We start from the raw sequence: 24,769 nt of genomic DNA, 5'->3' as shown, positions 1-24,769 counted from the left end.
GGAGCGATTTCAGAGCATAGAGTCAGGAATAACCTCTGAGTGCTGCCGAGTGTGACCCAAACACCTTCCAAAAAAATAAATAAATTAGGCAATTTCTAACTCAAGTCTTGCCCTCCATCTCCTTCCACTTTCCCTCTCTCCTCTTCCAACCTCTCCTCCCCACCCTTTACCCATGTCCCCTCTCTGCTCTTACTCTCTTCCCTTCTCTCCTCTCTTATCTTTTCTTCTTCCCTCACTTTCCCCTTTCTCTTCTTTTTACACAATGTAAGAAAATGATCTGTTTCCCCTTATGTGAATTGGGGTAACACCACTCTTTTAAAGGGATCTCCTCAGGTCACCCTTCCTGATTCACAGAGGATAGCCCCCCACAATCAAAGCTAAAATTAGCAGGTGAGGGGCCGGTGAGATGGTGCTAGAGGTAAGGTGTCTGCCTTGCAAGTGCCAAAAAGGACCGGGGTTTGATCCCCCTGCGTCTTATATGGTCCCCCCAAGCCAGGGGCAATTTCTGAGCGCTTAGCCGGAGTAACTCCTGAGCATCAAATGGGTGTGGCCCAAAAAACCAAAAAAAAAAATTAGCAGGTGATTATTACTTGAAGTTCCTTGAGGACAGATAAACAAAGGGCTCTTCAGAAGGTTAGTACTGCCCAAAGAAGCCAGAATTCAGGAGGCCCTAGAGTTTACACTAAATATTCAGATTTTCTCATTCACTATTCTTCCACCTTCCACTCTTAGAGGATGTTAGCCTGGGAGCCAAGGTCCTTAGGAGGGAAAGACCTATCAGGCACAAGACTTAGAGTGTCACCATCTTGAGCTCACATCACCTCCATGACTACTTCCAGAAGAAGCCGGAACTTAACTCAGTACCATTCTGTGCCTTGGGCCATCCTGGTTTGAGCAGAGGAGGAATTGAGATAGCTTTAGCACAACTTAATTTGGTAACTGAGAAGATCTACTTTTCTCCTCCTAAAAACAAATGTCACTTCCATCCCTTGAGTTCTATTTAGACTAGATTGGAATTCCACCTTTCCTCCTACTTATTCTTTTTTTTTTTTTCCAAAGGGCACAGAAAATGGGAAAATGAAGGTTTGACCAGAGCAGGACTGATGCTGTGGAGATGAGATGGATAACAGGTGGGTAATGGGGTGGGGGGTGCATAGATAGTTGGCATTTGAAATCTTTTTTATTGAAATTTTAGAGTTGCAGACTGGCTGTGACTCATGCAGTAAAACACTGGAATCAGAATAAATTCAGAGAAGGGAGGAACTTATCTGTGTACTATATAAACCAATATGCAAGAATATTCACTTTGCTAGCACATTACACTGTGCCAAGATGTTCTGCCCAACTAGAGGTTTGTTCAAGATTTATGAGCCAGTCTTCTCAAAATTGGCGCAATCTAAAACTATTCCCATTTCTAGAGACTATGCCTCTACGGGTATCATTTTACCATTTTTTAAATAACAATCTAAAAGAAAGGACTCTAAATAGCTGCATTTGCATTATTAAAGAATTAAACTGTACTATTACTTTAAGATATCATGGTGGTAAGAATTCTAAATTGTCATCACATGGAGATCTCTCCATGAGAGGTATGGAGTTATACTCATTTTATAGATGAGAAATTTTAGGCTTAGAGAGATTAAAATAGTGAGTTGATTTGGCTATCTGATAAATGATCAAACAAGCTATTTCATTTCAGGCTTTGTTTTTTTTTAATTGATTAATATACTGGTTACAGTTCCTGATCCTTTTCTTAAATTAGCTAACTTCTTTTTTTTACAGATGTATTTTCTCCAATCTTTCCAAAAAAATTCAGGGTGTTGTCTGTTCTCAGCAATTTGTCTCTGCTTCTGGATTATATTTATCAGCTCCCCAAGATGGATTTTAATATCATCATAATCTTGTATCTCTTACCTCTTCTTCATATTTTAAGCATCAGGCATAGTAGCTAGTTTAGTGGGCACATAGCTGAAATGGTGACTGTAACTAAGAGTGAGTACAGAGGAGATTACTAACTAGCGACCTTTTGTTCTGGAGGAGTGGGTTGGGCTCAGAAATGACTAATAGCTCTGTGTTCAGGGGTCATTCCTGGTGGTGTTCTGGGGGAATTAAAGGTATCATCAGGGTGTCAATTGGGTGGATTATAAGCAAGGCAAGCGCCTTAACCCATGTGCTATCTCTCCAGCCCTGACAGCCTTTGATACAAATAATGGTGCTTAGCACATTACTACACAGCAGCAGGGTCCCCATCTTGGCTTTAAGTCTTACCTGAATATTTATTCCTAAATATTCCTAAACCAAATGAATAGCTCTTGTTTAACCACTGCAACAGGCTTTTTGTGAGTCTCTCTGGATTCCCAAGCTAGGGAGAATTATTTTAGGAATATATGTCAGAATAGTTAGATAATATTCTTCAAGTAGCCGGGGCAAACTTCCAGAAGACCACACTCCTGTTGGACACTTGGTCAGCCTGGACTTTGTTCTGAGAACCAACAAGTCTTATAACAAACTGCTTCTTCCTGTTTCAAAGGTCACTCTCACACCAGCAGCTCATACCAGACAGGCACCTTTTTTTTTTTATCAGACTCCTTTCCCTCCTTTTGATAAAGGACTTCTACCACACTCAGATGGGGCCCTTGTCTTAACCAAACCCTCCTTCCCCTTTTTCCTCACTGTGACCTCAGAATGTCTTTCTATCTTCCAGGATTTAGCAATATTTGCAAAAATTCAAAAAGTCCTCTGGGGACTCTTGTCAATGAAGGATTTTCTTATTTCCCCCCTTTCAACATAGAATAAAACACACATTTCATCTGACCTCTGGCAGAAAACTTGCTCATTGTATACAAAATGAGAATATTAAAATGTGATGGGGTGAATCCAAGAGCCTTAGGAGAAAAAGCATTTTATTAAGTTTTTTTTAAAATAGGCAGAGGAAGTGATGGGGGCTTCCAGAGGTGAAGCAAAAATGAGTCTCACAGAACACAGTAGATGATTCCTGAGCTACATTCTCCTTATAAAGTTTACTGTCAGCTGATTCAGAAGGGCTTTGCAAGCACTTGGAGGGAGTACTGGGGAAATGTGTGCTTCTGATCTATTTTGAGAACAGTATTTACCAAATCTCTTGACTGTTTTTTAATATTCTTGTTCTTTTCTTTCCTCTTGCTAGTCCAGAGATTAAGTGAGAAATAGAGAAGATGAGCAGAGTATGAAAAGTATATGGAGCGTCCTTCCATGAAGGTTGTTGAGAAGATAGAAACATTTTGCTTCTATAAAATTCTTTTTAAAACATGTGTCTGTACTAGTGTTGGAGGAGGAATGGGGAGGCAATTAAAGAGCTTTCTATTTAAATCGCCATGTGAACCCAAATTTCCTGTATTAGATTAGAAAGAAGTCCTGCTTTCTTTAAGCAACAGTCATACATCATATCTTTTCTCTAAACAATACCAATTATACTAATAGTAATAAATAATGCCAAAAATAATAACTGACTATTTTCTTGTTACTTAGGACCATATCCTGTTTGATGAACATCACTAACTTTAATTCATTTGATTCTGACCAGGACTCTATGAATTAAGTACTTTTGTTATTTTCATTTTACAAATAAGAAACCAAGGTACAGACAGACTGAAGATCCTGAAAGATATGGCCAATATTTAAAAGGACTGCATTGCAGCTAGGCAAATAGGGTTCTTAATGACCTTCTTATGGAACTTCCTAAATTCCAAACCTGGTATGGAATTTAGATATGGAGTTTTATACACAAATTTAGGTCCTAAGTTCCATGCACCACATACCTTAGCCAGTGTGGTCATTGGTTGTAGCCCTGGAGACCTTCAGACATTACTGGCTCTTACTATTGACCTTTCTTACTCAAGAAATATTGGAAAGTCCTTCATGTCATTCAAGCTCTCTGAACATTTATTTTTTGGAATTAACCTCCACAAAAATGGAAAGAATTGTAAGGCCCAGAATATGTTATGATTAGGTACCTATGCTACCTTTATAACATTACATCTTAGTTTGCTTGTAGTTAAATCATATATATTTTGTTTGGATCGTTGTATAGGTGGTGGTAAAAAAGGTAAATATTTAATAGGTCAAACAGGACAAGGAGTCATTTGAAGCAGATAATAAACCAGTAGTATAAAACTGTCCAGATCATTAGTTTGTAGAGTGTGGTCCTAAGCAACTTCTGGGAATCCTGAGAAATGTTTCATATTATAGATTAAATAAGCCAAATCTAGTATTGAATAACCCAAAATTTATGAAAGTGATTTTGATCACTGATGTTGGCTTATGCTTGGATTTATCTCCTGTTTAGTCTACCATTGTTTTCTATTCCAGATGAAGCTAAACTAACCATCTCTAAATCAATTCTCATGGGTTGCTTCTAACTAAACTACATGAGCTGTGTTTTGAGCTTGGACAGTTCAGAATATGGAAAATATCAGGCCTTGTCTCTGAGACTTTTACTATCTAGAATCAGAGCTGTATATCAAGCCCAAGGGACCATGCACAGGAGCATAGGATAAGATGGAAAGGACAGAAGACAAGTGACACCAACATGTATTTGTACCTTTCCCCACAGATATCTTTAAAAGCTGGAGCAGTCTTGGGATAAAGGGGCAATGAACTAGGAAGAATTAACATTCTTAAAGGATGTTAAGATGTTTAAGATGGACTTAAACAGATGACAATGAAGTCTTGGGTTAGAAAGTAAATAGGAGGGGAGCACATATTTAACATTTTCAGGCTGAAAGGATAGCACTGAGTTTGGAGATAGAAGCACATCAATTGGGAATATATCTAAAAAGAATACCTTTCCTCTTCACTAAATTGGGCTGAGAGAAGAACCAAATAAGTTGAAGTGCTGAGAAAAATGATCATATAAGAAGAAGACTATTGAGATATTATAAGCTTTTACTCTAGGTTAAAGACTAGGATATTGAGGGATTAAGGAAATACCTAACTTATGGTCCTACTTAACAGAAGTACTACTTAACAGATAAAACCAAGACAACTTTCTACACACAATTTTTTAAAAGGAAATTAATGGACACTCAGGGCATGATAGTGATACTGTTAGGACCAAATTATAAAATTCTAATAGAGATAGGAACACAAAGGTTTTTTTTTTGGGGGGTCACACCTGGTGGTGCTCAGGGGTTACTCCTGGCTCTGTGCTCAGAAATCGCTCCTGGCAGGTATGGGGGATCATAAGGGATGCCGGGATTTGAACCACCATTCGTCCTGGATAGGCTACATGCAAGGCAAATGCCCTAATGCTGTGCTATCTCTCCAGCTCCAGGAATACACAAATTTTATACTGCAGTGGGGCCTTACATCCTGAATACTTAGCATAGTGACTTGGTTTAGACATCAGTAGATGAGACATTGACCATTCACCTCTGAACCATGGATACCATCTGTGGAAACAACCACAGCTTTCTACACCCTCATCAGGAATTAAAAAAAAAGCTACCAAGGAAGGCCCTACTATTGCCATGGCACTGATTTACACCCTCACCAGGAATAAAAAATCTATTATGGAACCAAGGAAGGCCTTACTACTGCCATGGCACTGATTACAGTAAGGGTCCTTACAACACCCTGAGGACTTGGTAACAGCAACAGTCTACTTTTTAGGACAGAATTCTCTGCATTGCTACCTAACAGTGAGATAAAACCAGAAGATGCTACCAGTACTCCAGACTTCTACATAGGATCTGTACAGAAACCAAGACCTATAACTACAGAAACCTGACAGCACAACTGTGATGGTGAAGAGCTCTTACTGGGACCTTTGATAATGACTTTAGGATTTGACAACTTAGTATGCCGAGAGTCTGGACTTGGTCTTATGCCAGAATGCTTCATGGGTAAGGTTTCCCTGTTTATAGGCCAAAGATTTTTCCTTTCCATTTCTTCCATATTTTGCTGTGCTTATGCAAACAAGAACAACTACCATACACACATCTTTTTTAGTGTATTCTTGTATTTCCTAGCTTAAAAAAAGGGGGGGAAGCATACTAAACTCTTTTCTATTGTAATAATAGCTTTACTGGAGATACAATAATTTTCATGAATGTATTTGCTAATGAACTTTTCTTTCTTTTTAATATTATTATTATTTTATTGTATGTTTTATTTTTCTATTTTATTTCTATTTTTTAATAACTTTGCTTTCTGTCATCCTAAAGCAAATGACTTATGGTCAGTTATATCAACTATGCAATACATTTTATTTAAATAAATTAATTTAAAATAATTCTAAAAGCCAGATATAATGTTTGAACTTGACAATGTGGGACATAGGACCATGAAAGTTTTTGATAAAACACATGATTTGAGTCTTCTAGAGGGGTGCTGGAATAATAACACAGCAGTTAGAGAATTTGCCTAGTTTGTGGTTAATTCAGGTTTAATTACCCATCATCCCATATGGTACTCTGAACCTGTCAGGAGTAATTTCTTAGTACAGAGCCAGGAGCAATTCCGGTGCACCATTGGGTGTGGCACCCAAAGCCAAATAAATAAATAAATAAATAAATACATAAAGATAAAAGAAAAACATTTCCTAGAGTTCAACTTTCTCTTGGAAATCATCCAATGACATCTACTCACTTTAAGCTTTCTTTGTATAGAAGTTTACCCTTTCACTTTGTATGATACAGTTGAGTAAATTTATTCAAATATATAACCAATATTGCCATGTAGCTTGGGTTACTATATATATATACAATAGAGACATACATATGAAATGCAGTTATGCTAATGGTTTTATGTGGGTGTTATCGTCTGGATCTTGATTCTGGAAGTCTCTTAAAGCAAAGGAAACCAAGTGTACCTTCTTATTTATCTAGGATAAACATAAATAAATTACACTTATTTCTTCTGAAAGTATAACAGTTTTTATTGAACTTTCATTCCAATGATCAGAGATCTGGTCTGAAGATTGACTTCACTTGTATCTCAAAATTATTCACTGAAGTAGCATAGCACAACACATAGATCAGAAACATTAATCTCTCTTGAGATTATAAAATATTTGCATTTGCCCAAATCAAATGCTTGTTTCCTTCTCATTTATTTTTTTTTATAAGGTCATGACAATTTTACGTTCAGGACACAGGGATTAAGAGTTTACAATTAATGCAATCCAAGACACATGAGGAGAGACAGTCTTAAGTTAATATGAAGCTGAAATTTTATTTCACTTATAATCACCATCTTCCTTAGTAGAAGGGGGCATAACGCCCACCTGGAATTTATTATACCTACCTGTTTAAATTGTTGGATTCCAACTCCCCTCTAGTACCTATAGTGATTAAGCTGGAATTCTAAGAACAAATAATGGTGATTCTCATTCTCTTCCCAGAGCATTACAAGATATTTCGTTACCATATAGAAGCTCTTCGCCCAGTCACAAAACATTCTTCTTCATTCAGGTACTAACTAGACCAAAACAATCTTGTCCCAAATGAGAATGACACTGGAAATATGGGTGAACCCTACATCTGAGTTCTATTAACAGAATCTCCTTGAAGAATGCTCTAACTCATTCTTGGCTTAATAGCAATTCTCAGGGGACATATATGATATTTTGCCAAGAAGAGTAATAAAAGCCTAAAGAAAAACAATCCTGGTCATAAGTCAATGCAGTCATCATTTCTGCAGTAACTCTGGGTCTGGTGCTGAGCTAGCATAATTAGGTAAATATCACTATGCTGGAAATTAGAAAATAAAGGTTCTAAGCAGCTAACAAGAAACTTGTTGAACTGAACTATAGGCAAAATATAAAACAGTCCTTGAGTCTGAATTCTCCAAACCTGTGTGTTCTATTTTCGGTGATCAGAAATTCTGATATGAAGACTCACATAGTTAGTACACTAGCTAAATCATCAGGAGCAAATCATTACCTTTCTCCATGTTTTGTTTGTATTTTTGCTGCTACCCAAAAAGTGAGAATTCAGCCTGTCATTCACAGAATTGATTTATATCTTTGGTATATGCTAAATTTTGATGAACCACTCATTTTCTTTCCTTTCCTTTCCTTTCCTTTCCTTTCCTTTCCTTTCCTTTCCTTTCCTTTCCTTTCCTTTCCTTTCCTTTCCTTCCTTTCCTTTCCTTTCCTTTCCTTTCCTTTCCTTTCCTTTCCTTTCCTTTCCTTTCCTTTCCTTTCCTTTCCTTTCCTTTCCCTTCTTTCTTTCTTTCTTTCTTTCTTTCTTTCTTTCTTTCTTTCTTTCTTTCTTTCTTTCTTTCTTTCTTTCTTTCTTTCTTTCTTTCTTTCTTTCTTTCTTTCTTTCTTTCTTTCTTTCTTTCTTTCTTTCTTTCTTTCTTTCTTTCTTTCTTTCTTTCTTTCTTTCTTTCTTTCTTTTTTGGGTCACACCTGGCAGCGCTCAGGGGTTTACTCCTGGCTCTACATTCAGAAATCGCTCCTGGCAGGCTCGGGGGACCATATGGGATACAGGGATACAAATCGCTGTCCTTCTGCATGCAAGGCAAACACTTTACCTCCATGCTATTCCTTGGGGCCCAAATCACTCATTTTCTCTCAAAGATTTCTACAAATCACTACTGAACTTAAATCCTTTGTCCAACATGAAGTACTATACTAGGGTTTCACTCTCTGTCACGGGAATTTCTTACCCATAAAACAATTAAATATAGGATAAATATTGGATGTAGAAATTTGAGCCAATTGGTTGTGAATCTCAAGCTAAGTTTTTATTTTATCCAGATTATGATGAATGTAATAATGCAACTATATGGGTGAAAAAAAGGGGGTTCATTAAATTAATCTCTTTGTTTTATAGATAATGAAATGAAGTGTTGTAGAAGTTCAGAGTTTTGGTTAAGATCAGATCTTATAAGTGGATTTTACTTTCATACATGGTGTTAGCTGGGGTGATTTAATCATTTTTCTAAGTACTCCAGATAGTTTAACTTAAGTTGTAATAGATATACAATCATAATTTAGTGGGCTTTCTTTGATTCTTTCTTCAAATTTATAGGAAAGCAAAAATAGGTTTAATAAAAATTAATAAGCTCATAATTATGCATTTTCAGAGATACCATATTTATAAAAAGATGAGATACTGGATACTCTGAATACCTCCATGTACTAAATTAGGGGTAAGCCATCTGTTAGAGCTTGGAAGAATCAAACATCTGGGGCTAGTAGCATCAGTGTAACACCTGTCATTGTTCTAGGAAATGTGCTAGACTTGTGAATACTGTATTTTGGTAAAGGCCACCACTGAGAAAGTGTGAGGGACAACCTATTCATAGTAGCAGCAGTGCAAGACATGAAAAAAAAGTTCACTTTTAGGTGCCAGAGCAATATCATAGCAGGTAATATGATTGCCTTGCACATGGTCAATGGGGTTTGATCCCTGGCATCCCATATGGTTTCCTGATAGAAGTGATTTCCGAGTGCAGAACCATGAGTAACCCATGAGAACTTCTGGATGTGCCTGACAAAATAAAAAATTTCACTTTTAGTTTCATGAGATTAAGTCCTGATAACTGTCTTTTAATATGATTCCATTCAATTTCTGTCTTCCTCTCTCTTTTTTTAGAAAGGTATTGGGGATGAAAATGGTGTGTAGGTTTGGAGAGATTTGTGGAATAAAATAAAAAAAATGAACAAAACAAGAAAAAATTATCTTATTTATCCTGGATGATGTGAATTTTCCTTTTCCTTTTCTGAGAATTCTGATCTATAGAGAAAATTGCCAGATTTGGCACGTTAGCTTATCTAACTACTTTGATTAGTTTTTGCAGATACTTCAATTTGGCAATTAAGTCAGAGAGAGGAATGAAAATTCCCACCAACATTATTGTAGTGAGCACTGGGACTGCAAAAATAAAATAAGACAAAAATAAAAAAAAAAACAAACCACTCACAGCCTTTTATGGGGAAAAAAAGAATTTCATGAAAGTTTCCTAGTTTGAGTTAGTAGGAGGTAAGTATATTCTGAATTTTCAGCTTTTTGGGACCTCTCGTTTTCAACATCAAATGCTAGCTTTCTGATATCAATTCTCAAATCATTATTTTTTGAATGTCAAAGAGAAGGGCTTCCTGATTACCACAATCTTGCTCAAACACTGGCATTTATCTTTGTGAACATTGGAGAAGATTTTACTTCTTCCTTTGTCTCTTTAGTATTTCAGTGATGACAATAAGGCTTGACTTTGGGTAAATAAATATTGAGGAAAGGTGATAAATCATAAAGGTCAACCAAGATTCCTTCTGAGATATTTTTCTGTAGAAGCTTCTGACGTTATAGAGAAGAGGTCCCTCCACCCCACTTCTACTAGCTTAAGCAAGTATGTAACATCTTCCACACAGGTGTTTTTCCTGATTCTAAGGACATAATATGCAAGAAGGGAAGAAATTCTCAGAGATAGAGACTGTGTACGTATCCTATTTGCTAAGTATAGTGCAACTCAATTTATTTTATATTGGGGCATGGTTAGGGAGAAACAATCACAATTTCAGGTTCCCTTTTCCAACAACTTGGTCAAGGATAGCAATATGAGTTTAATTACATCAGCCTAAGGTCATAAGCATCTCCATGAAATCATCAATGTTTTTGGCTTTACTTCCATGTAATTATAAGCACTAAGGCCAGGTTGGAATGGACTTGTAATTGCTGTATTTGATCAGACTTAAATTTCTCCCATACTAAGGATCCAAAGTTTTAGAATTAAATACTTGGGCAAGAAAATAATTTACAAACTTTTTGGAAGTCCATCATCCATTTATTCTTATCTATAGGGGCAAGTGAGAAATTGTAAAAATCATAGAGTTTACATTTTATGACTGTCCCTTCTCTAAAATTTCTTTCTTAGTTGACTCTAAACATATTTTCATGAAGTTCTAAGGTTTCATGAAAACATTTTTATAGCAAATATGAATAAAGTTATTTTTCTTATTAATACTTCTTTGGATTATGATTATTTCTTCCTTATTATAACTAGATGAAATAATCAGTTTTTATTACCAAAGTCTTTTAAGTATTATTATTCCTTTGTGAGTTTTTCAGTCTTGTAAAGCATTCTATTTTTTTCAAGGTAAGGAAATCAAGTCTAGAAGAGTCAAATTTTTATTGGTACGCGTGGAAGAGTCAGGAGTCTAAATACAATAATAGCCAGCATTAATTTAGTGCTAAATATGTATGAGATACTTTATATACTTGTCTCATTTAATCTCATTGAATTTAATTTAAAAAGTCAAAACCACAATGTAACCATTGTTTCTACCCCCTGAGAACTCTGGTTTAATGACCCAGATCACTCGTTTTTAACATATCACATTTGTCTTCATTTAGAAATAAAAACGAAAAGAGAAAAATCAAAATAAAAACTTGTTTTTTCCAAATTGCTACTTTTCATGACCTGTTACCCATTTGCTTATATGAAACAGATAATCCCATTCCAAGAGCCAATTTGTAAGCACTTGGCATCAAACATAGCCCAAGTATGAGCCTCATTTAGAAAGCAGACCTAAAAGCTATTGGTCCTCTCCAAACTTTTCATGTCTACTAATTTTTGAAATGAAACCGCTTGACTTAGGCTCAGTCAGGAGTACTGAATTTGAATCCTGTCCTAATTATTCAAACGAGAATGGAAGTATATCAATTTATCCATGAAAAAAGTGATTGACATATTCATTGTCAATCCCAGTGTCTGGACAGATGCCAGGCTCATAGTTGAACAGAGAATTGGTTTACAGAATTGAGTTTACCAGGACAATCGAGGTGAGGGTTGGTAAAATGAGAGTGGAGAGAACACTGGAGAGAAGCAGACACTGATGAAGGGTTTGATGTTATAATGCTGTATGCATGAAGCCCTATCATGTACAGTATTCCAAATCACGATGACTAAAATAAAATTTAAAAAATTGTCACATAGTGGACATACTTCATCATGGTAAATATAATAGTAACAGTAATTGTTGCCTTGCAAGAATGACTGTTAGTATTAAGTAATAATAGTAAAATAACATTTTCATCAACTGAGCCATTTTTCAATAACCCTTAGATAAAATACTACTTTGTTAAATTTTACAATGACTTCTTCTCAAAGAAACTATCCTTATCACACCTTTCTGAGGATCAAAGTGATTAAATAGTTTTTCCTGATATTGACTAACTGCCTCTTTTATGTATGAAGAAATTCATAGAGGGTTAATCATTTGTCAGATTCTATTCTATTTTTAAATTTTTTTCTTTATTTAAGGACCATGATAACACACATGATTGTAGTTGGGTTTCAGTCATAAAAAGAACACTCCCCTTCACCAGTAAAACCTTCCCACCATCAATGCTCCCCAGATTCTATTTTTTTTTAAATATGGAATGCTTCACGAATTTGTGTGTCATCCTTGCACAGGGGCCATGCTAAACTTTTCTGTATTGTTCCAGTTTTAGTATATGTGCTGCTGAAGTGAGCTCCCAGATCCTGTACTTGAGGAAAGAGAAGTAATCTATATTTAATTGTAAATAAGATCTTTGCTGGTATAAAACAGATTCCAGCTCACCAAATAAATAAAATGTCATAAAGTTTTAAGTAATCAAAAGGAAAATAAATCAGAATAAAAGAATGAATGGTTATGGGGTTACTACTGTAGAGAATAAGGAGCATCCTGAAATAATAATGCGGCGAATTAAAAACAAAAAAGGAAGTAGAATGCATATTATCTCTTAGTGAGCCCCTTCAACAAGCCCTATCAGGGTTTTCAGAGGAAGTTCCCTCCCATTATCCTGCTGGAAAGGCCTGGGATGTTTTCAAAAGGAAACATTTTGTAATCTCCTCTATATCCAACACCCTCATGTCTTCCATTGACACATCATCATCAGGAAAAGGCAGTATAACTGGCCCTTCACTGATCACAACAGTGCCTACAAATTACAAGTCTGATCAACAGGTGGAACTTGCTCCTTTTAATTAGTTACTATCACATATTTCAGAGCCATGCAATGTAGTTAGCAATTCAGCTTATGAGGTAGGATTGTTCAACAATTCCATAGGAACTGCCTCTTTAAATGCTCATAATCATGTTGTTCAAGACTTGCTTCAGCAATTACCAGCCCTTCTACAAAAATGTTTTGAGTCAATTTTTATTACTCATATAAGAGCACATTTTGGCCTCCATAATGGCTCAAAGGAATGAAACTGCTGATAGTCTGGCCATGCCAATAGTTAAATCACCTGCATAAGAATATGCAGTGCTACATACAAATACCTTCCACCTGCATGAGAACTATTGTTTTCCATGGAGACAAGGAAGATAGATGGTCAAGTGTACCTTTTGAGCGCCTTTGAATAAATAACACATGTAGCTGTGACCCAACCCGAGGTATACAGATGAATTATAGCAAATGTATGTTACACATGTTGACTTCTTTATAAAGATCCCTATCTAAATGTGTCATTAATACAAATTCACACTTTGGGGAACACCAATGACTTCTGAAAGAGCTAAAGCTGTATGCAATTTCATGCTACAAAGTTTTTATGTCATTAGCATCCCTTCCATCCATAAAAATGGACAATGGTCCCGCCTACACAAGTAAATCTTTTCAAAAATTTTTCAAAAAGTGGAAACTCAAACATATCATTGAAATCCCTTATAATTCACAGGGACTTCATCTATGACTGATGGTAACCCTGCCAAGAAACTCTGGGTCTTTACTATACCTTGTTAGAAGCAAGATTCTCACAAATAAAAAAAAAAACACCTCATAACAAAATACCTGCATAATAAAACACCCCTGAGACCCAACACAGTCTACTTGAAAGGACACAAACAGGAAACAAACAGCATTGACAACAATAAGCTGACACAGGGCCCGGAGAGATAGCACAGCGGTGTTTGCCTTGCAAGCAGCCGATCAAGGACAAAAGGTGGTTGGTTCAAATCCCGGTGTCCCATATGGTCCCCCGTGCCTGCCAGAAGCTATTTCTGAGCAGACAGCCAGGAGTATCCCCTGAGCACTGCCAGGTGTGGCCCAAAAACCAAAAAAAAAAAAAAAAAACCCAAAACAACAACAACAACAAAAAAACCAATAAGCTGACACCACACACTGAGGCAGAGACTATTGGGAGTGGAAATGACTAGTCAATTCACTATATGAGGGAACTGGTCCTGCTTTCACTGGACTTCATAATTTTGGAAAAACTTGTTACGTGAACCCATTGTTACCATGTCTGTATAATATTTTAAGGTTGATGAATTACTTTTACCAGGAACAATACAAGAAGGATATTAACTGGTCAAATCCACTAGGACATAAAGGCAAAGTGGCAGAAGAATTCAGTAAAATCATAAAAGCCTTGTGGGCAGGACAACAAAGGTATGTCACCCAAAAGACTTTAAAATGACCATTGGAAAACTAAATGAACAATTTTCATGGCAGTGTCAAGATCCACACGAACTACTTCTATTTCTGCTGGAGGGTCTTCATCAGGATTTGAACTAAGATGATAGGCAGAAAAACCATGAAAAGAAAAACTGAAAGTGAATTTGTTAGTGTATGACAACATGACACCATAGAAAACAAACTCATGATTGTGAGGATGGCACTAAAGTTATACAACTGAGAGGTAGGAATTGACAACACTTTTTGTCAAAGGAATGGCAAAAGATAAACAACTGGTTGAGTAGAGGAAGGTTGAAAAAAACAGTAATTCATTAGTATTATTTATAAATACTGAAATGCTCATGAGCTTCCTATTGACTAGAAATAACCATCTTTTATTTGATAAATCAAAAGGACAATAGAATTTTATAGCTCAAACCTACCAGCATGAGCATGACATTTTAAATCAGGAGGGAAGATGGGATCATTTTAGAAGCAAAGAAAGGGCAGCTTGAGTGTGAAGAGGTCAGGCAGAGTAGGGTAGGATTAATTTTTGGGATCTGCAGGATAGGAAGATGAGAAAGTGAAGTCAGATAAACATGAAAAGGAGCTGCCATTCTGGCAAAAGAATTTAGAGAAGTACATTTTCATGTCCTGGAGGTTTGATTGAAGACAGTACTTTGAAATAAAAACAATAATCATCTGTGAATGCTAATACATAAATCATGCTAGGTATAAAAATTAGCCTCCTAGCAATCCAGAGGGCAATGGATATCTCCACAAGAATAATTTTGGCACTTAATCTAAATGGATTCTGAATCCCAATATTTGCTATTTCCTTACCACTGTAAACACATTCCTAAATCTTGCCTTTAAAGTCTGTCAAATCCAAATTTCTTTCATCTCCTACAACCTAGCTCTTAATTTCTTTCTATTCCAGACTTTACCTTAATTCATTTTGTCAACTTTAACTCATAGCATTTGCCTTGTTTTAGAATTATTTATTGGTGATATGAATGTATGAGTCTTTGGTTCAGCAAAAACATATTAACCCAGAAAATAAGACAAAATGCTAAACAAAAGTGTGATCTTATTAATAAACAATTTTGTAGCACAAAAACCTCTAAACAAGAACATCTCAAAAAAGTAGCCTGTAAACAGTCATATAAAGTGCTGCAAAGGCCGTTTACTTGAAAGAAGAACAATGAAGCAATGTTGGTGTTAAAAGTCTTGATGACGGTTTTAAGAATATGGGCTCAGGCCCAGCTTACTCACTGAGCCTTGTGTTCTTGGGTGAGACACTCATAACTTTGAGACATAATTTTTCACTTTTTTTTCCTGTTTTTTTTTTTTTTTTGAGGGGGAGTCACACCCAGTGTTGCTCAGGGGTTACTCATGGATCTGTGCTCAGAAATTATTCCTGGCAGGCACGGGGTACTATATCAGGTGCCGGGATTTGAACCACTGTCTGTCCTGGATTGGCTGTGTGTAAGGCAAATGCCCTACCGCTGTGCTATTGCTCCAGCCCAATTTCTTCACCTTTTAAAATTTTAAATGAAGTTAAAAATTTAAAACTAGATTCTGGGTTCATTCAAAATTAGAAACAAACCAATGATCTTAGCAAATAAATAGTTCTTATTTCTAAAAATAAGCCATACTTTTTTTTGTTTGTTTTTGGGCCACACCTGGCAGTGCTCAGGTTACTCCTGGCTCTGCACTAAGAAATCTCCCTATTCGGCTTGTGGGACCATATAGGATGCTGGGATTCAAACTGGTGTCTGTTCTGTGTTGGCTGCATGCAAGGCAAACATCCTGCCACTATTTTTTTTTTTATAGATCACAAGGCTTACGTCCTCTTTGTTATAGGAAACACATGCTGTCTGTACTCACTAATGTCAATCTACCCTGCCATGTTTCTTTACATATTAAATCATCTCTTCATTAATTGATTCTGAAGTTACTATTGGGTGCAGTATTCCCATAAACTATTGTAAGTATATTAATATGAATCATGTTATTGATATGAGAGCTCTATTTTCCTCCTGTACTGTCAGTATCTGTTCATATTGGTTATAGATTAAAGGTTTATTAAGAGATATTAATTTCACTTCAGTTACAGGTTTTACTTTGACCCCATTTCATCATGTCTGGTTTTGTCATAGTTCTCTTTGAGGACACAGCACTTACAGGCCACCAAGGAAGTACCTCAGTCTCTATTTACCACTACACTCTGGCTCTTTTTGTCTCAGTTTATCAATCATGAGGCTAAATATTTTCACTAATGCCTTTTCTGCCTAAGATCCTAAAGTTTACAGTCTTCATGCCAATGTCAGATGCATACTAACTCACAAACAGCACGAACTTTTTCTGCATCATAAGTTTCAAGATAGTAAAATTAAGATGAAAATAAACATATAAGTTCATAAAGTTGCTGGGTAAATAAAAGCAACTGCCATATTATATAAAATAAATTGTATTTTACATAAAATATATTAGGAACTAAAAAATAAGTAACTTCTCTACATTATTTAGTTACTTTATTTGACTGGTTTCCAAAATGTAAACTTTCATTAATACAGTAAGAAATAGTAACTGACATTTTTTCTCAGCACTCTTTGTTCTTAAAAGTCATCTTATTTTATTCTCATAGAAAACATATACTATCCATAGAAACTATATTATGCCTTTTGGGGCATGTGAGAAAAATAAAGACACAAAGAGAAGCAACAACTTAGTCAGAAAGCAGAATTAAAACAGACATTTGACTAAAAGTCACATTGTTAATCCTTCTGTACACAATTCCATTTGCTTATCTCCCCATGACATGTGAAAAAAATCACAATAATGGCAAGTGGCCACAATTAGTGAGTATCATGTGAAAATTATTAAGTGACTAAAAATAAAGTGCACTGTCATGAAAATTCTTGTGGATCCAACTCAGGCACAACAATCCCATTCTTGACCTGGATCAACTGTTTACTTAAATGAACTGCAGAGCAATGTAAACAATAATGTTCTAGAAAAGGCTTACCTGAACTGAGAGCATGTTCCACTTCCTGCATGATCACCCCAGGGGAGGCAGTGGTGATCTCAGTCTCCTTGGTCAGGCTATTCACAGTGGTTGACTTAGTTGTCTGTGGTGTTGTCTCCATGGGCATAGGCTCAGTGGTGACATGCGGCAAGGGTGTAGGCCTTGAGCTGTGCTCTTCGGTAGTGGACTCTGGTGAGGTGGGTCCACTTGTAGGCTTGGTGCTATTCTCAGAGAAACTGTGGTTGGAACTGACAGAGGTTGACGATACCTCAGGTGATGTGGATGACAGGGGTGAGGGTGATGTGGCTGGCACCTGAGGGGAGGTGAATGTGGATGACTCAGTAGAAGACTGAGATTCTGTAGTAGTTGTCACATTTGATTCTGGAGTGCTTGAACTGTGTTCCCTGGATATTGTTAAGTGGATGCCACTGCTTGTTGAAGAGGGTTTTGTGCTTGTAACTTCCCACTGGGTGACTGCATTGGTGGTCTCCTCTTTGGATGTTGCAGTAACATTCTGCAGGTGTGTAGATGTCTGAGTAGATGTTGTGACAAGTGATGTAGTTGTGCCATTTGTTGTGGCACTAGTGGGGGAGTCAGGAAGGCTTTGTGGAGAGCTTGTCCAGATGGTTGTTGGTGGATTAATCTTTGCCGAAAGAGAAACAGGCAAGGTGGCAGGTGTAGGCGTGCTCTGTGCCCTCAGTCCTACAGAAAAGGTAGTACAGACTTGGTTAATTTATGAAAATCTCAGAGGAAGCTTATTAGTATTTTCAGTGGGTTTTCTCTTGTGGGTTGTGTCTTCCCTTATTTTGAAGGTGATTTTTTTTTTTTTTTTTTTTTTTTTTGGTTTTTGGGCCACACCCGGTAACGCTCAGGGGTTACTCCTGGCTATGCGCTCAGAAGTTGCTCCTGGCTTGGGGGACCATATGGGACACCGGGGGATCGAACCGCGGTCCGTCCAAGGCTAGCGCAGGCAAGGCAGGCACCTTACCTTTAGCGCCACCGCCCGGCCTTGAAGGTGATTTTTAAAAACATTATTTTCCCACAAATTCCTAAAATTCTCTCTTGTGATCATCAGTGGGTCAGTCTACAGAAATGGAATAAAACATAGGATAAACTTATCTTGCTTGCTCTTAAACTGTGGAACTCTCTAGGGAAAGCCCACTTTATGAGACTATGTCAAGATTGATGATAATCTTGCTCTATAGTACCTGCCGTGTGTGTTGAGTTAAAGCTACGACAAGTGCCTCTCATTTACTGGCTGTTCTCTTGTTGACTACTCACTTATAGGTTGTTCCCTGACCTGAGGCTGTGAATTCTACATTTACATACAGGGACAGAGGTGTAGTTATTTTCCTGGTAGGATAGGAAAACCTGGGATTACTGGAGCCTAATAATTCCAAATTATATTTTGGGATTATGATGATCACGATCATATCATTTTGCAAAACATATGTTTTGTTAAGTTTAGTATTTATTACATGTCTTCTTTACTTTTCTCTATTTGTCTAATTAATTTTATTAATTAATAAATGCCTTCACTCTGTTTCAGCACTCTGATATTAAACTTATGATTTCATATTTTTTGTCAAGCATTTATTAATGGCCCGAACATTTTCCCAGCTAGCTTCACTCCACCCTTGTCCCCTAGTTATTTCCAACTCAGTAGATGTTTCTTGCTTTCATTTAGTTGTTTATTTAAAAGTGAAGATATGATAATTGATGTAAATTGTTCCCTCAGACCTTAAAGCAAATCTATCTAGGACTTATGATGATTCTACGTTAAAATATATCTCAATTTAATCACTTTCACTACCTTTTGCTCTTTCTTTCCCATCGCTGTCCTATCCAAAGTGACATGTTTCTTACTGAATAACAAATCTTCTTCCTTCCTTCCTTCCTTCCTTCCTTCCTTCCTTCCTTCCTTCCTTCCTTCCTTCCTTCCTTCCTTCCTTCCTTCCTTCCTTCCTTCCTTCCTTCCTTCCTTCCTTCCTTCCTTCCTTCCTTTCCCTCTTGCTTTCTCTCCTCCCTCCCTCCCTCCTAACCTCCCTCCCTCCCTTCCTTCCTTCCTTCCTTCCTTCCTTCCTTCCTTCCTTCCTTCCTTCCTTCCTTCCTTCCTTCCTTCCTTCCTTCCTTCCTTCCTCCCTCCTTCCTTCCTTCCTTCCTCCCTCCTTTCCTTCCTCCTTCCCTCCCTCCCTTCCTTCCTTTCTCCTCCCCTCTCCTCCCTCCCTCCTTGCTTTCTCTCTTCCTAACCTCCCTCCCTCCCTTCCTAACCTCCCTCCCTCCCTTCCTTCCTTCCTCCCTCCTTCCTTCCTCCCTCCCTCCCTTCCTTCCTTCCTCCCTCCTTCCTTCCTCCCTCCTTCGTTCCTTCGTTCCTTCCTTCCTTCCTTCCTTCCTTCTTTCCTTCCTCCCTCCCCTTCCCCTCCTTCCTTCCCCCCCCCCCCCTCCCCCCTCCCCCCCCCCCCCTTCTTCCTTCCTTCCTTCCTTCCTTCCTCCCTCCCTCCCTCCCCCTCCTTCCTCCCTCCTCCCTCCTTCTTCCTTCTTTCCTTCCTTCCTTCCTCCCTCCTTTCCTTTCTCCCTCCCTTTCTCCCTCCCTCCCTCCTACCTTCCTTCCTTCTTTCCTTCCTTCCTTCCTCCCTCCTTTCCTTCCTCCCTTCCTCCCTTTCTCCCTCCCTTTCTCCCTCCCTCCCTCCCTCCCTCCCTCCCTTCCTCCCTTCCTTCCTTCCATTCTGTTTTTTGGGCTACACCCAGTGACGCTCAGGGCTAGGGGGAATATAGGCTAGGCACATTACCACTTGAGCTCTGGCCCCTCTTTTCTTTATTTTTCATTGTGATGTTTGGACTTCAATTTATTCACGTATTCAAGCTCATATTGACCAACTTTTCTGCCCAAGGCATTGCCTTCAGAAACATACTATCTAGTATAAAGAAAAATATACCCAGTTTCCTGTAATAGGATAAATAATAAGTCTTTACAAATATCAAAGCATGTTGCAATGAAAGATCCTGTAGGAAAAATGAACATATTCTATTTAGAGACAAGGGATGTAAAAATATAAAGTTCTCTTCTTGTAAGATCACTAATATTATTATAAGTAGCCTACTATTACAACCCTTTATAAACCTAATTTGCTTCCCAAAGCTTTAACTTCATATTCTATTATACTGAAGACTGGGCTTCAACATTAAAAATTACTGAGTTAAGTTTGAGAAAATATACTTTGTTTCCTCATATGTAGGGCATGCTTATATATATACATATATATACATACATACATATATATGTGTATATATACATACATACATATATATGTGTATATATACATACATATATATATATGTGTATATATACATACATATATATGTGTGTATATATATATATAGTTTTTTTGGTTTGGGGGCCACATCTGGTAGTGTACAGGGCATATTCCTAGCTCTGCACTGAGGGATCACTCCTGTCAGTGATTGGGGAACCATATATGAGATTCCAGGAATTAGACCTGGGTCTGCAGTATGCAGTGCAAGTGCCCTACCCTCTCTATATATAGTTCTCTAGCATCCTATTTAGTTTTTATAGGTGCTTTCCTAAAAGGCATGATGGCTCAGTGCTTAGACATGGCAATGCCAGGGAGCCACCAGAACTACAATTAGTGTTATTTGGGGGCCAGGCCTTTTCAGTGTTTGAACTTGTCTCCTAAAATGCAAAGCATTTGCTTTTCTCTTTTGAGATCTCTTCCTGTTTTAGGACACACGTTTTGAGTGAATGTCAAATTGAATAAATCAAATAGGGATGATTTTTAAGACTAGATATAGATTTTCAAAGTTTTAAAAATTGAAATAGAGAGTGCTAAGTGGCAAATGAGGGGCCAGCATAAGAAGATAAATGATATCGTTGAGCTAAATATGTAGTATTCCACATATCTTCATACTACAATGGGGCCTTTTTATTTTAAAGAAAAAAATTAGAAATTTTTCTTAATGAAAACACGAGTTAATAGAATGTATTAATTTCTTTTTTTAAATGAATCCATGGGGCATACCCAACAGTGCTCAAGGATTACTCCTGGCTCTGCACTCTGTATCAGTCCTGATAGGACTCAGAGGATCATATATGGGACCATGGACAACCCCCCAGTTTGCTGCATGTAGAGCAAATGCCCTTCCCACTCTAATATAGTTTTGACTCTGAATCTATTAAGTTTTGTATGAGAGGCAGAAGAAATGTATCAAAAGAGAATGCCATTTTCTCATACCATGGGTCCTATCTAGGATGTGAGGGCCTGAAATGGGATATTAATTCAAGAAGAAAATCTCATAGACTTACTTGGACCAAAAGAGTGGTGTAGGACCATGATGACCAATTTCAAAGGAATCTAAAATTCTTTTAAGGTAAAAAAATGTCATATTTCTTCAAGTTTGGTCAGGTCAAAGCTTTTGTGTTGTAAAAATAGCAAACTACTGCTCAGAAGAAAAGTAGATTCTTTGTTGGAAGGAAAACTATTTGTTTCCCTGTGTATTGGTTTTCATTTAGGAGACCAAGAGCTTGAATTATAACTCTTTGATATGGGAAAGAACTATGTCTATCTAACTTGCTCCCAAATTTCTTTTCTGGTTAGGAATATGAGAGACTAACGTGTGAAGACAGAAAGAGGAAGATAGGATTTCTGAGAGGAGTTTCAGAGGTAAAAAGTTTATATACTTTCCTGTGTTCTTGATTATTGAGGCCAATAATTAGAATTAGAAATACAGATTTGCACCATAAGCAGTCAATAGACAATGAATGCCCTGAACTGGATTTCATGAAACAACAACATGGGCTAGGTCTCAGAAAGCCTGGTTACCTGTACTACTCACCTACCTATCTGCCACCACATGTCCTTTCTTGGCCTTGGCTTGTAAAGTATCCAAGAAAACATGTGACACATTTTTTGGCAAACTTGTTGAAACTTGATAAAAACAGTAACACCATTTCTGTTGCTGACAGGTCGAACCCCATGCTTTCTTTGACTCCAGGCCTACCTGGCAGAACCCCATAGTTGTTGAACAATTACAGGCTAAGCAATGTACAAGGGTTATACTTCACAGCCACCACCAGGAGCTTCTCAAAAGGTCAACTGCACCATCTGACTCCCTTTTGGTAGTTAAGAAGAAAGAAAGCCTGCACTGGCTTCTCCTACACTGAGGAGAATTAAAAAAAAATAATAACAATAATTCAGTAATAATAATAATTTTAAAAAATCATGAAGGTCTAGAAAGTTCTCCATGATCCAACCTCAGTCTGCCTTTCAAATATACCATGTTTTCCCAACTATCAAGTGCTTCTTTTTTGCCTGAAATACTTCTCTGTATTCTTCCTATTGTTTCACCATTTTACCTTAAGGTACTCTGTTGATTACCTTTTCAATGCCTATAAATTCTCTCTGTAGTGTCCTTCACCCTTAATTGAGCTTACAGATTCTTATATCTTAATTTCATAATGCTGAATTTTGCATATGACTACATAATTGTTTGTGGGCAGTTTTACTCAATGTATATTCAATTCACCCATTAGATTCTAAAATTCATATGGTACAGGGAGAGCAGATATTATCTCAGAGAGCCATATTAGAAAATCTAACATTAGATCTAGAAACTGAACGAGTGAATGGTTGAATGCTTATTTCTTTAAAGGGGGGGGTACTTAAGCCACACTTGGGTATACTCAGGGCTTATTGCCGACTGCACTAAGAAATCACTCCTGGCAAGTTCCCTACCCTCTGCACTATTGCTCCTGACCCCTAAAGTGATCTTTATTTTTTATTTTTATTTTTGAGGGAGTGGGGCCACAACCAGCGTTACTCTTGGCTCTGAGCTCAGAAATTGCTTCTGGCAGGCTTGGGGGACCATATGGGATGCTGGGGATAGAACCTGGGTCAGTTCTGGGTCAGCTGTGTGCAAGAAAAATGCCCTACTGCTGTGCTCAGGTCCCTAGCGTGATCTTTAAAAGGATGGAGATGGGGGGTGCATTGGTGGTGGGAATATTGCACTGGTGAAAGGGGGTGTTCTTTTTATGACTGCAACCCAAATACAAGCATGTTTGTAATCATGGTGCTTAAATACATTATTTAAAAAAATAGGGGCTAGAGTGGTGGCACAGTGCTAGGGCGTTTGTGTTGCATGTGGCTGACCTAGAAAGAATCTCAGTTCGATTCCTGGGTATCACATATGATTGATCCCCAAGTTAGGAGTGATTTCTGAGTGCATAGCCAAGAGTAACTGCTGAGTGCCACTGGGTGTGGCCCCAAAACCAAGGGAAAAAATTATCTGACCATACCAGTCCTTCCTTGTAGTTGTTATACAGATACATTAATGCTTTCAGTATAAACCCTGATTTTCTTGCTATAGAATATAACTCCTCTACTGGATTCCTAAAGAATCCTGAAATTTTAGTAATCTAAATCACCGTGTGTTTCTGCAGTTCTCTACCTTCTTAACTTTCACTTGTATCTTCCTATCCTTTTTTCTATCTCAGCTTTGAGAGCTCGACACAGCACTTCCAGAAGCATTCACCTTGATAAAATACTTCTTTGTGTGATCAGACTTCCAATGTGACACATATTGCCCCCAATCACAATTTCATGTCTGTCTTTTACCAAATTAGCAATCCCAATAAAAAAACTGCAGATTATTTCTTATGTGCCTGATGTAGAGTTTTTAACTGCATATGCTGAAGAAAAACACACAATTGTCTTTTTTTTTTTAACAAATGCTCTCAGGCTTTTACACTGGATGATGGTATCAGAAATCTATAAATTATTTCATTGATATATCTGGAAGTTAATAAAAAACTGACAACTCAGCCACTAAATTTCTGCATGGGCTTCTAAGCACACTATTGTGATTTTTTGTGCTTGCTTATTATCACTTAGGAAGCTACAGGATCTTCTTCTCTATTTGATATTGACCAATCATTAATTCTTGCAATCCAAGTCATTAATTAGCTGACTCAAACATAGGCTGGTCTTTTGATCATTGTATCAAGTGGACTAACTTTAGCAAGCATTTCTTAGAAAAGGAGTAAATAAAAAATAACCGTAAAATAATAAATATACTCTAATATCTAAGTTAGGTATGCTTATTTTTATTTTATTTTTATGTATTTATGTATTTTTTTTTTGTTTTGGGGCCACACCTAGCTGTGCTCAGGGGTTATTCCAGACTTTATGCTCAGAAATCGCTCTTGGCATGCTTGAGGAACCATATGAGATGCTGGGGATCGAACCAGGGTTTGTCCTGGGTTGACAACACACAAGGCAAATGTCTTACTGCTGCGCTATCACTCCAGCCCTGATTATTATTTAGACTGAGTAAAGTAACTTGTTTGGGGCTC

At 37.4% G+C, this 24,769-nt stretch overlaps 1 protein-coding gene and 1 non-coding gene across 2 annotated transcripts in view; both read right to left on the bottom strand.

Moving 5' to 3' along the window:
- The window catches only part of PARM1 (prostate androgen-regulated mucin-like protein 1), a 118,190-nt gene that overhangs the window by 20,507 nt on the left and 72,914 nt on the right, over nucleotides 1-24,769 (bottom strand). The window contains exon 2 of the mRNA XM_049790299.1: nucleotides 17,404-18,105. Coding sequence (XP_049646256.1) covers nucleotides 17,404-18,105 — 702 coding nt within the window. The remainder of the gene's footprint in view (nucleotides 1-17,403; nucleotides 18,106-24,769) is intronic.
- LOC126033099 (U6 spliceosomal RNA) lies at nucleotides 12,358-12,464 on the bottom strand. The gene has a single exon (XR_007504253.1). It is a non-coding gene; the product is annotated as a U6 spliceosomal RNA (small nuclear RNA).

The sequence above is a fragment of the Suncus etruscus genome, chromosome 16, assembly GCF_024139225.1.
Source record: "Suncus etruscus isolate mSunEtr1 chromosome 16, mSunEtr1.pri.cur, whole genome shotgun sequence".
NCBI classification, from domain to species: domain Eukaryota; kingdom Metazoa; phylum Chordata; class Mammalia; order Eulipotyphla; family Soricidae; genus Suncus; species Suncus etruscus.
This window is presented reverse-complemented; position numbering and strand designations above follow the sequence as displayed.